Source organism: Mastigoproctus giganteus, chromosome 11, assembly GCF_048544385.1.
Source record: "Mastigoproctus giganteus isolate SK-2022 chromosome 11, ASM4854438v1, whole genome shotgun sequence".
In the NCBI taxonomy this organism is placed as follows: Eukaryota; Metazoa; Arthropoda; class Arachnida; order Uropygi; family Thelyphonidae; genus Mastigoproctus; species Mastigoproctus giganteus.
This window is the reverse complement of record NC_143585.1, coordinates 72,846,734-72,860,859: the sequence shown is the minus strand read 5'-3', so window position 1 is coordinate 72,860,859 and position 14,126 is coordinate 72,846,734. Positions and strand designations below refer to the sequence as shown.

General features: G+C 36.4%; 1 protein-coding gene across 2 annotated transcripts in view; it reads right to left on the bottom strand.

Annotated features, from left to right (window-relative positions):
- Nprl2 (Nitrogen permease regulator-like 2) overlaps nt 1-14,126 on the bottom strand; it is a 129,381-nt gene that overhangs the window by 92,418 nt on the left and 22,837 nt on the right. For both annotated transcript variants that reach the window (XM_090385048.1, XM_090385049.1), the window contains exon 4: nt 5,809-5,917. In XM_090385048.1, the coding sequence (XP_090241174.1) occupies nt 5,809-5,917 (109 nt within the window). The remainder of the gene's footprint in view (nt 1-5,808; nt 5,918-14,126) is intronic.

Below are 14,126 nucleotides of genomic sequence, written 5' to 3'. Positions count from 1 at the left end.
ATTGTTTTTAGGCTTATTGTAATTTATTTATTTTTTTTTTGACATTGTTACAAATGTATCCTCATTTTTTGCCATACGAAATAATAATAATAATAATCAGGTTAAATGGAGAATTGACAGAAACGGCAAAAACAGGGAGCGGAGTGAGGCAAGGATGCCTGCTTTCCCCAGATTTATATAATATATTTGCAGAATTAATAATGAAAGAAGCATTTGATGGTAAAAAGTTAGATATAAAGATAGGCAGAAGAACACTTAGCACAATCAAGTTTGCAGATGATCAGGTAATCTTTGCAGGTAGTCCAAGAATGTTATCCAATATGCTAAAATAGTTAACTGAGAAAGTGAAGAAATATGGAATGAAGATTAATACTAATAAAACAAAGATTATGATAAGTAAAAAGCCAAAACAATTTCACTTTGAAACTGATGGAGAAAAAATAGAACAGGTAACAAAATTCAAATATCTAGGATAGATTATAACACAAGATTCATTGAAATCGTTGAATGAATTCATTGAATTCATCCACAGTGAAATCGGTTCAAAAATTGCGATGGCAAAACAAGCATTTAGAGGTAAAATCTCTTCACTAAGCCAAAGAAATGTGTCACTAGACCTAAGAAAAAGAATTATGAAAATGTATATTTGGTCAATTGCTTTGTATTCAGCAGTGACATGGACATTAAACAAAACCAAATTGAAAAAACTAGAGGCTTTTGAGATGTAGTGCTGGCGGAGAATGGAAAAGATTAGCTGGACAGAAAAAATGAGTAATAACATGGTTTTACGTGTAGGAGAAGATAGAGAATTGCTAAGAAGAATCAGAAGACAGCAGCTACAGTGGATCGGACACACTATGAGGCATAGAGGGACGTTACTAGATGTGCTGGAAGGCAAAATACCGGGAAAAAGAAAGAGGAACACCAATAAACACCATCATAAATACAATTCTGAAGGAAACTGGGCTTTGAAGCTATGCAGAAGTGAAACACTAGCACAAGACTGGGAGAAATGGAGACAGCTCATCAAAGGGGCAAGCCAGTTGATAGACTGATACACTGAAGAAGAAGTAGCTTTATAGTTCTAGTCGAGCTCTGTAGTTTATTCTGAATTTTGACAGTGGTTTTGAAAGTTAATATTTATAGTGTCCGTAGATTTTAATGTAGATTTTATACAATATGGAATAGTGCAATGTAAATCCCGAACTTCATAGCGTAAGGTTTAACGTAAAACTAAATAGCGAAATATGTAGAACTGTATTAGAAATCTGTTAGATTAGTATAGTATCATCAATTAATCAGTAAAATTTATTAATCTTATTAAATTACATTGTTAATTAAATTATACTTAAACGGAATCATGACCCAGAATAGAGCAGCAAAGTAACAGGCACGAAGTAACAGGAGTGCTGTGGCTCGGGGGAGAACCAAAGGGGGGGGGCGATTCTCTAACGCATCACAATCTAAAATAATGTGTGAAATCTGAAATATTTACAGACCTGTCTAGAACAGGACATGATCGCCAAGGAGGGTGTCTTTGTGTGTTAGGTGCAGAAACTGTGAAGAAATTAGGTGCCAACTCAACGTTCTGATGGGCGCCTATGACAGTTTGAGCTGCATGGTAGATGCCCTCTAAGAAATTAATATGAGGGGCCCATCAAGCTCTCAGCTGCCTAACTCAATGCCAGAGCTTACTACTGTGCATCAGGCAACACAGCGGCAATCTCCAAGGAAGAATGCACTGGTCCCATAGGAAATAGTTATTGTTGGTGACTCTATTGTCAGGGAGATGGGGAATATATTATGCAAAAAGGATAGGTGGAACAGGATCAGTGTATGTCTGCCAGGGGTGAAAGGTGATGACGCTGTAGGGCAGATATCACCTTTTAAGGGCACAAAAGGTGATACTGTTGTACACGTTGGCACTAATGACCGTAAGAGTAAGAGATCTGCAGATTTCCTAACAAGTACAGGTCAATGCTGAAAAAAAGTTGCGAGTTAGGGTCAAATTTCAAAGTGTCTGCAATCCTGCCCAGACACGATAGTAGGGAGCTCACATGGTAGAATTTTTTTCAGCGTGGTCTGCGCTTGCTAATAGGAGAGACTGCTTCTACAGGGATGGGATACACTTAAATAGAATGGGTGCAAGAATATTTGCTGATGCTATTGAGGCAGTGTTAGGTGGGTCGGAAAACTGCTAGCTTGGGGGGGGGATTCACAGAATAAAAGATTAACAGTAGCCGCAGGCAGTGGCAAAAGTGATTCTTGCACTGCTTCTATTGTAATGAGCAGCAGCCTAGAGAGCAAGTTACTGGGATTTCAAGAGCTGCTGGGAGTCATCAGGGAACGAGAAAATACATTGGCTGTGTTAGAATAACTAAGAGTAAGAACAGGTGCATGTACACCAATGCTAGAAGTACAATAAATAAATTTGATGAATTTGAAGTGCTGATCAAGACATCAAAGGCAGATATTGTTGGGATATCAGAGACATGGTGTCACACAGATATAAGCAGTGTAGAATTGGAATTTGGGGAGTACGATGTGTACAGGAAGGATAGACAGGATAGGAAGGGAGGAGGGGCTATGCTGTTAGTTAAGAAACATAAAATCTAGGGAAGTGCAACCAGTTGACATGAGTGGACAGTACAATATTGAGTCTGTTGTGATATAAGCACTGGGAAAGGGAAAATTAGAATAGGAGTGTGTTATAGGCCTAATGACTCTGATGAGTACAACGAACAGTTGTGCAGAAAGAAATAAAATCAGAATGCGTTATAATGAGGGTGTTAACTTTCCAGATATTGACTGGAGCTTGTGGGTTGGTCACTTTTTGGTTTTTGGTTTTTTTTTTAGGAGCATTAGCAACTAAGGCCATATTGCTCCGGGATATGCGGTGGTCATTCCCTGAATGACCTTTCCGCATCCTCCGTATTTGGTGGTGACGGGCTCGAACCCCGGTCTAATCAAGGGGTTGGTCACTCGCACACTAGCAAGACTTTTATGGATTTATTGGATTACTGTTTTCTACAGCAACATATTCAAGAGGGAACGGAAGGGAGCAATACTCTTGATCTGATTATGAGAAGTGATTCTTCATGGGTTAATAATCTGCAGATAAAGGAACCACTAGATAGTAGTGATCACCGTGTACTGATGTGGGATTTACTTAAAGATGTAACTACCATCAGGGGTAAGGGGAAGAGTTTTTGTTTTCGTAAAGGTGACTACAGTGGTCTCAGCCAGTTTTTAAATTCTATACAGTGGGATCAACTGATGATGATGATACCAACGGTGAATTTAAATGGGAAGCCTTCAGGGACTTAATCTTGGAAGCTATTTGGCTTTTCATACCAACTAAGAAATACTGTTCAATGTTCAGGCCTAAATGGACGTCAGATGAATTAATGAGGCTCGTAGCAGAGAAGAAAAATGCATATAAATTATCAGGCGACACAAAGCCTATGGCAGATATAAGCTAGTCTGTAATCAAGTCACAAAGGAGGTTAGGCAAGCAAAGGCAGATTACGAGAAATCTTTGGCAGAGGATGCAAAGAGCTCTTTACTTATATAAACTCTAAAAGGAAGGGGGATGAATCAGATTGGTCTACTTGATATCAATGGTTCGATTATTGATGATCCTGCTCAGATAGCAAACAAACAATGAGTATTTTGCATCTACATTCACACATGAGGAGTTATTAAGGAAGGAAAATGCCAGAAGTTTATCAAACTGTAGCCAGCAGGTGGTTAATTGCTGGAACAAACTTCTGTCTATTGTTGTGGAAGTTGATAGCTTAAATAAATTCAAGGAGGAACTGGACAAACTTTTAGAGGGAATGGTTGTGTGAATTTTTTATTTTTATTTTTTGGCTGATGCTACATAAGCTCATATGCTTGCTTTCTTGCACCACATGCCTCTATTACTATTACTATTATTACATACTATTTCTGACAGAATCCCAATTATCAGTTAATTCAACAACTACTCATCTCAGTTGTCCTAATTATTCGCTGTACAATTCCATTCGCTTCAAAGGTGGTTCTTGTGCATATGTCTACTCTGATATTCCCTGTCAAATATATTTATTTATATAAACTCTAAAAGGAAGGGGATGAATCAGATTGGTCCACTTAACATAGATGGTTCGACTATTGATGATCCTGCTCAAGTAGGTGATAAACTGAATGAGTATTTTGTATCTACATTCACATATGAGGAGTTATTCAAGGAGGGGAATCCCAGAAGTTTATCAAACTCTAACAGGGAGCTAAGTGATTTTGTAATAACTGAGAGTAAAGTGGAAGAGAAATTGTTGAAGTTAAACATAAAAAAGACACCTGGGGCAGACAGAAACTACTTTCAGATTCATTTTATATAGAGAATTTGAAAAGTGTTCATAGCCTAAGTACGAAAGAGTAGTGGTAATTGTTAGAAATTTCTGTACGTAATGTATAATTCTTTAAATAGTAACCCACCAAGTTTCATGCAGTTTCAATAATGTCTTTTTTTTTAAATTACAGGTCTTGAAGTCAACAAATTTGCATGAATGAGGAAATATGGGCATAATCAGTCACTGTGCAGTCATGCAATAATACCAAAGACAATTCACAAGGATAAGATTAGAATATTGGGGGAGGATGCCCCTTCCTATTCGGTGGTTTACAAGTTGGCAGAAGAACTGAAACATCCATCACTCCAGAAATTGTTGACAGTGCACATGATCTGGTCATGGGTAAAAGTTCAGTACATTGCCAGCTTCTTGGGTATCTCATCTGAATGTGTGTACCACATAATAACAGAGGTTCTCGGTATGAAAAAGGTGTGACTATCCTAAAGTTGTTGACAGCAGATCAAAATTGCACAAGCTGTCAAGTCAAGCAAGCATTTTTATCATTTTCAAGTAGATCCAGCAAATTTTCTTGTAAAGTTTGTGACCAATGGGTGAGACATGGGTATATCACTTTCAGCCAGAGTTAAAGGCCAGTCAACTATGGAAACACAGCTCTTCACCCCTCCAAAAAAAGTCAAGTCGATTCCATCTGTTGGCAAAGTGATGACATCAGTTTTTGGAATGCTGATGGAATATTGCTAGTGGATTACCTTCAGGGAGGACAGACAGTTACAAGAGCATATTATGCAGATCTTGTGAAGCATTTGTTTGTGTGAAAATATCAAAGGCAAACACCAAGGAAAACTCAGAAAAGGAGTCTTGTTCTACCAGAACAATGGTCCTTCTCATACTGCCATGATTCCACAGCATGAGTGTGGCTTTGAAATTTTGAAACCATCCTCCAAATTCATCAGATCTAGCACCAGACTTTCACCTCTTTCCTAATTTGAAAAATTCCTGCTAGCATCATTTCTCGGGAATGACATCAATACTGCAGTGGATGCATTTCTGAAGGTCCAAGAGAAAACTTTCTTTGCAGCTGGAGTCAATGCATTGTGCCATCATCAGTGATAAAAGTATTGACTGCATATGGGAATATGTTGAAAAGTAACATGCTACCAAATCCTTCAAATAAACCCTTCATACTCAGGCCACAAACTTTTCAAATGCTCCTCTTAACTACCAAAAGATATATTTAAGAAGAAAATGTTAACTTTTGAATGCAGAAAAAATTCTGCTCTGAAAATTACTAAGATCTTCATAAACCAGGGAAATCTACAACAACAACATTATGTAGTAATGTCAGGGCATTGGCACTACTGCATAATGTAGTAGCACCAGTGCCCAATATAAGAAAATATTGTTTATTTGTTTCATATAAATTATAAATTCATAGATAAAATATACAACTTACTGATGGGTATGGAGCAGTGCTCTTTAGTATTGAGTTCATCTCGGATCTGTTCTAAAACAAAAGGAAGTTTCTCTTTTGTTTCATCATGTGATAGGAAGCCAGATTCCAACTGAAATGTAATGAAGGCATCATATAATAATAATAATATAAGAAATGCATTTATTTCAACTTACAATTATAAAAACACATTCATTCTTCAGCTGGAGAATACAGAATTGTCACATTTATTGCACCATGAGATCTGAAAATCTCAAACTTTGCATGCATACTAAGAAAATCCTAAGGGGCGTTATATTTGATTTCAACATTAATTTTTTTATGAGTTATTAAAATTTCTGACTATTAGTTACTTCCATAAGAGGATATCAATACAGACATCATGCAATAATGCTTCTCTCAACAAACAAATCATTATATCTTGTAATTATCACATTAAATATTCAGAAAACTTTAAATCAATTTTCGTGAAAAATCTGGAACATTAATTAATGATGATGTCATTAATTAATGTTCATTAAAAATGAACATTAATTAATGTTAATTGAAAATGCATTTTCAATGAAATTCAATGAAAGAGCATTTTCAATGAAATGAAATTATCAAATGACAAATGCAATGCATCAAAAAGTACACAAAAATAAAAGAAAGCTTTTAATCAAAGCTTTTTTTTTTCGTGTTGGTTCATTGCCAGATAACTTTAATGAGAGGTTATTTTTTCCTTTTTAGACTATTTCTGCTAATTCATTAAAAATCAATACTGAAAAAGCAACCTGAAAAGCAGAAAAAGCAATATGAAGGAAACAACCATGAGTTAACTACTGAGAATAAGTAATACAGTATATGCAAAGTAAGTAAGTGTATTTTAAAAGGTGTGCCAAAGTATTAAAAAAGCATTTTTGGCTATAGTTTTTTATACAGTATATCTAAATTTTTTGTACAATTTTGTGTTAAAATTGTTATGAAAATACTAAAATTCATATTTATGCAAAAACCTAATACTAAAGGCATTTAGTATTATTTCATATCATGATTTTTTAAAATATCACTTTCTGAAGAGACCTCTTCTATAAAATTTTGCAAATTAAAGAATTCAGTCTTACAGGCTATAGAAATATTGTTGAAGCATATACAAAAAAAGATTTATCAAAAAAGTAATCTAAATGGTACAAGTTAAAGATGAGAGACCTTGCACTTTAACAAATGATGAACTTGTCTTATGTCAGATTCTCCCAAGCATTATTCTGGCTAATCATTAAATAAGAATTTAAGACATAACTCTCAAGATTGAATAGTAGTAGCTAACAATCGTTATAAATCAAAATACTGTTATGTAGAAATCATTGTCCATTTGAGAGACACCTTCAGAAGGAAGATACCTGATCTGTAGGAAAGAAAAAAAAAAAAAAAAAGAAAAAAAAAAAGGAAGGAAATGTGGAAAATTCAAAATTACTCCATGTCAATGTTCCTACTTATTGCATGATAATGCCTAAATAAATTTTCAAACATTTTGTAATTTTATTACAAAATCCTGTTTTTTTATCTGCCCTTGCACCATATGATTTTTATTTCTTTTCCAAACTAAAGAGCCCATTAGAGGAAAAACAATTTTCCAATAAAGAAAAGTTACAGTAGATGTGAACTTGTCTTGGAACTTATCATATCATTGGACTGCACTATCTGAAAATAAAATAAACATTGTAATATTTATATGCAAGTTTTTAGAGAAACAGTTAAATTTTTTTTTTCAAGTTAAGAAAAAAAAAAAAAAAAAAAAAAAATACAACCAGTAAAACCAATGAGTTCACAAAGGAGAGAGCTATACACTAAAGAAATATCTTTTTTGATAAGGACAGTATGGGAAGCAAATATGATGTTCCAGAGTGGCATTATGAAAAAATTTTAAAGGGCCCCTTTTGCTATTAAGATAATGGTATCAGTATTTTCAGAACAAGAAGGGGTGATATTTATTGATTTCCTTTAAAAGGTTAAATCACTTCCATTATGGGTGAATATTATTCTTCCTTTTCACTGAAATTTCATAAGTAATTAAAGGCCAAACATTATGGAACTCCACAGAGGGGTCTTTTCCTGCACAGCAATACTCAGTCATAAAGCCATGGAGACAATGATTTTGGTTATGAATTTTCATACCTACCCTAATCTCTATATATACAGTCCTTTCAGATTATATATCTCCCATCCTAATCTCTATTCACAATCCTTTCATATTACTTGTCTCCTGTACTAGGGAAAAAAAAAAAAAAAAGTGACATTTTGGAACATTATCTGTGGAGTGGTTAGCAGATAATGGTTCTACTTATGTTGCATCAAGGGTGGATCACTTAGAGGTGACCTAGGTGAATAGAATAAAAATCTATTCATTTCCAGACTGCTTCATTCTTCCTGACAGATCAGAAAATTTTCAAATACCTCTGTATTTACTGAAATTTATGACATATTAGAGTTGTGCAAAAAAAAAAGTAAAAAGACAAGTGTATGTATAGCAATGTGAAATACCTAATTGTTCAGATCAGCTCATTCCTATTCAAAGTAGCTATTTTGGGGTGCAGTGCACTTATTCCACCTTGATCCTATGGTTGGAAAATGTCATCCAAAAAATTCTTTGCCAATATCTTTAGTTTAGTTTCACCTCCACAGTCTTTCTGCATGTCTCAGCTGATGGAAGTTACCTACCTATGATATCTTTCTGGAAAAATGTCAAAAGTTGCAGAGTGACAAATCTAAGCTGTAGGAAGGGTATCATGTGATGATTTTCATTATTTTTTCCCAGTATAAAATTGAAAACAGTACAGCACATGCAGAATGTTCACTGGCTGTTCCTTCTGGTCATTTTTAGTCTGAAATGGTGCAGCTTTGTGCAAAATATCATCATAAATGATATCCATTAACAATGAAATATTGTAGCATAGCATAATGGCGTAGAATGCTTAAGTAGTCAAAACAATTATCATTATCTTCCTACACTTTTGTTTTATTTTCAGACAAGAAAATTGGGAGCTTTCCATGATTCATTGACAGTAATGTTTCTGTGAAGAAATGCATTTAAGAGTTATTCAAAATTGATTGAAAGTTCTTGACACACAATGATTTAGCACTCCTTTTGATAAGGCACTGACAACCTGGAAATCCAGTGCCAGTCCTACTGAAACTGCAGCTCATCAGCAAGTTTGTGAAGAATCATGTTAAATTTTTGTGAATAATGCCTTTAGAAAATGCTTTAATATGTCAATGATAAACTCTCACATTAGGCTTTTCCTAAACACAGGCTCCTTGAAGCATATGAAATATTTATTTAGCAGTCTTCCCTCAAGAAAAAATAAAACCTGATCATACTGCTTGTTCCATAGTGATTTCATTTGAACTTATGAGAGCACAATTCGCTGCACAGATGTTTACTCACAATTGACAATACCACAACAGGTGAAACTCTATTACGAAGTAGCCCAATGCTATCAAGTACATGTTCTATGTTATTTTTCCATTTCTTTCCTTTAAAATAACTAGTTCCATTCACAGGCATATTACTTTTTTAACCACTCTCATACATTAGGAACTCTGGAGTCTTGGGTGAATAGAAGTCTTGAAAGAGTAGAAAGCATTTTCAATACGTGTACTATTGGTATCCAAAACATTTCATAGTCACCTTTGGAAATATTCCATTACTCCAGACAGAGATTCTTCACTGATTCTGTTTGGGATTGTACATAGATTATCCAGTAGGCTGACAGGTTACAAGTAACAACTAGTTTCATTACTAGCATTAATGTTCTATGTCATGATTTTGCAATGAAGAAATGAACAAATTTTGCTTTAAACTGGGAAAATCTGCAAGAGAAACATATGAAATGTGAAAAACTGTTTATGATTATGAAACTTTAAGTTGTACCAGTGTAAGTATGGTATTGTATAACCATGAATGGTATAAGTAGTTCAAAGATGGATGTGAGGACGTTTGCAAAGACCCAAGGAGTGAGCTTCTGCCAGCCTCTTGAAATGAAGAGAGAGTTGAAAAGGTTCAGGAAATTGTGACAAGATATTATTGACCCTCAGAACGATGGCTGATGAGTTGGATATGAATAAGGGGCTGCATCATCAAATTCTGCATTGAGATTTAGGGAAAAGGAAGGTCTGTACAAAATTTATACTGTACAGCTTCACAGAAGCAAGAAATGTGTCATCATGTGAAGACTTCATTCAGACTTGTCAAGCCAATCCTAATTTTGTCAAGTGTATTGTTGGGGCTATAGTGCGCCTATTCATAGGAAAATGATAAAAGGCAAATTTCAGATATAATCGCTACATTTTTTATTAGAGAGATCTTTTAGAATTTATGATAGATTCCAATTTTTTTCAAAAAAGAGAAAAATTCATTGATGTTTGCATTGTCACTAATAATATGTTTTAATGTCTTTGGTTCTTGAAGATTTGTTAGAGAAAGAGGATGGATGTTCTGTCCTGATGGTAGTGAGGGCAGTTAATGAGAATGTGTTTGACTGTTAAATGTGAGGAACAGTGTGGACATTGAGGAGGATTCTCTCTGTAAGTAAATGAAGGTAAGTCAGGTATGTATGTCCTATCTGTGCTTGTGCAAGCACTACTTCTTCTCTTCGTACTGTTTTGGTGCTAGAGCACCAAAACAGTACGAAGAGAAGTACGAAAAGAGCTATGGGTGTGCCATAGCTCTTTCCACTGTGCAAGACATATTGTTTGTATGATATGATTATAATCAGAGATTGGAATAGGAGCGAAGGTTATTATTGTTATTATTATTATCATTATTACTAGCCATATGGTGCAAGGAAGCCTGAGGCTTATGCTACACCAGCCAAAAAAAAAAAAAAAAAATTCTGAATTACCCTGAGAGAGAGAGAGAGAGAGAGAGAGAGAGAGAGAGAGAGAGAGAGAGAGAGAGAGAGAGAGAGAGAGAGAGAGAGAGAGAGAGAGAGAGAGAGAGAGAGAGAACAAGAGTCAGAAGTAGAAAGGAATCACCAAGAAAGAGAAGAATGATGACATCCAACTCAGGACCCTGGGTGTGCCAAGTCCATACTCACCAGATGTGAGCCCCCAGGGTTATAAGTTGACAGATTTTTGGCAGTTTTGTTAGCAAGTTCATTCCCCTTCATTCCCGAATGCGCTGGAATCCAGCAAAAGGCCACTGATTGATGACCCTCAATTTTTAATAAGAGGCTTCTGATTTGGTTTAACGTAGGATGAACCTTGTAAGAAAAGTTTTGTATTGCTGTAATTGAGCTCAGAGAGTCAGTGTATACTATGTATTTTAAAGATGATTCAGGTTTTCTAAAGCTAATTTTATTGCACGAAGTTCTGCAGAGAAGCTGCCATACTCAGGTGGAAGGGCAGCAGAAATGATTGTGGGAAATACAGCTGCTGCTCCAATGGCTGAATGTGATTTGGAGCCATCAGTATATATTGGCAATAAATTAGCATATTTATCAATATGGCTTGCATGGAGTTGTTTCACGTTGAGTGACAGTAGGCAATTCTTTCCCCACTTGTGAAGATAAGTATTGCAAGTTAATTGAGAAGGAGATGTCCAAGGTGGATGAGAGCATTTCATTACTTGTAGCCTGTTGACAGGAACATTCCAACTCTGTGTTAATTTAATTAGGCGAAAGCCTGCCGGTCTTATTTTACTGGGTTTATTTCTATAGAGGTTTTGCAGTGGTGGATTAAAGAGGTATGGCTCAATGGGATGCTGACAGCAACTTTGTATTCGGGCTGCATACTTAAGAAGTAGTGTTTTCCTGCAGAGGCAAAGAGGGGGCTCATGAGCTTCAATATATAAACTATGGGTAGGAGATGTCCTGAAAGCATCAAGGGCAATCCGCAATGCACTATGCTGTATAGGATCCGGCCAGAGCAGTGTACTCTTTCGGGCAGAATCATATATTGGAGCACCATAATCCAAACGGGATCTGATCAATGCTCTATATAAGAGCAGCAAAGATGTACGGTCTGCTCCCCAAGACAGGGCAGATAAAGCTCTGAATATGTTCAGTTTTTTGTGGCAGGAAGTACGCACAGATTTAATGTGCTCAAAGAAATTTAGTTTTCTATCAAGGATTAATCCCAAGAATCTGATATTGTTAGTCATTGGAATGGTAAAGTTTGACATCTGAAGTTCAGGATCTGTATGCATTTTTCATTGATTACAAAAGTGGATTGTAACAATTTTCTGCTGAGATAGACGATAGCCACTGAGTCCTGCCCACTTTTGGACTTTATTCAAGGATATCTACAATTGCCGTTCAATGGATCTCATATTCTGTGAGTGGCTAGAAATGGAGAGATCATCTGCATAAAGATAGGTCTCAACTGTATTTGGAAGTTCTTTTTTGATGGAATCAATTTTAAGGGTAAAAGAGGGTTGCACTCAGTACAGACCCTTGTGGCACTCCTTCCTGTAAAAATGTCACAGAAAGTGAGTTGTGGTATCGAACTTGGAACGAACGATTCAAGAGAAAGTTCCCGATGAATATAGGAAGGTTGCCTCGTAGACCAAGAGCACGGAGGTCACTGAGAATGCCATGGCGCCGGGTAGTGTCAAATGCCTTCTCTATGTCTATGGAAACCATCACAAAATGTTCATTTTTACGAAGGCATTGCGAATTGCAGACTCGGCCTAGATCATAAGATCTAAGGAGGACCAGTTCTTACGAAAGCCATGCTGATTATTACTCATTAGGTGTTGTGTTTCAATGATCCAAACAAGTCGATTATGGATAATTTTTTTCAAGTAATTTACCAAGGCAACTGGAGAGGGAAATTGGTCGGTAATTGTACAGACTGGTAGGGTCTTTTCCAGGTTTCAAAAAGGCAAGAACTGTAGCATGATGCCAAGAGCTGGGATAAATGTTTTCCATAAATATTCGGTTATAGTAGACCAGCAGTATTTGTAAATTTTTGTAATCAAGGTTTTGTAACATGATATAAGATATTCCATCTGGCCCAGCAGCACTATTGCGTGTTGTTTTAATGGCAATGTTCATGATATTGAAGAGGCTGGTTATACGGAGGGAAAACTGAGGTTCGAAAGTTGATGGCTTGCCGCTGAAATTTTGGCAAAGGTTTTGCCCAAGGCATTTGCTATGTTCTCAGGAGCAGAGAGTTCCTGCCCATTCCATGAAAGAATTAGCTGTGGTTGGGGATCTACGAAATAAATTTCATGCTTTATTTTTTAACTTCTTTGCTTTTGTGCAGTTTTCATTCCACCAATAGTTAAGTGCCATCGGGACTGGGGATTCAACAATGGAATTGAAATTTAGCTGCAGATAGTAGGTATGAAGTGATATAATCTGTGGCTTCATCTATCGACTCTGTTCGTATATATTGCTCACCCAGGGTGACAACTGATTGAAATTTGACCCAGCTGACTTGAGAACTTCCATCTCCTGCAGGGTTTGGCTAATGGTTGTTGTCAGCAGATCACAAATAATGGGAAAATGGTCACTGCCCATGGGATTGTCCATGACAGACCATTCTATGATTGGAAACAGAATCGGGGAGCATATTGATGGATAGATTGCAGAAGTTTGTCCAATTGGTAATTGTATGTGAGTGGCTGCACCAGTATTAAGAACAGTAAGGTTTTGCTTATCCAGAAAGGCTTCAATTAGGCAGCCATGTGTATCTATTTTTTTCGATCCCCATAAGGGGTGGTGGGTATTGAAATCACCCAAGAGACAGACAGGGGAAGGTAATTGCATTAGCAGGTTTTCAAGATCTTGGTAAGAGAAGGTATGACTTGGTGGGAGATAGACTGATACTAATGTTAACGCAATCTGGGTTATTAAATGTACGGCAACAACTTCAATTTCAGTTTGCAAAACAATTTGCTTGGTCGGAATCTTTGAGCTGACCAAGATGGCCATGCCCCCCATGAGCAGCATTTGAAGTACTATGATCCTGTCAATAGATAGTGGAAATTTGAAGAGTTAGATAGGTTTCCTGTAGAGAAACCAACTGGAGAGTAGCGGTTAATTAAGACTTGAATATCATTAAGGTTGCTACGAAATCCTCTACAATTCCATTGTAGAATATAAGGCATTACTGGTGTTTAGTAGAAGAAGCTGTATCTGACTGTTTTTTTTAATGTGACTGGCTTGTGACATTCAGGCTTTGGTTTGTCTTTTTTTTGAGAAGAATGGCCGACCAGTGTCCATATCTTCTTCCACATATAATTTTAGGATCGGTTCTTCCTGTCTGGATGAGTCAATTGTATCCATAGACCGAAGGAGAAGGAGATGTAGCTGGTACTGTAAGTGCAGTATTACTTG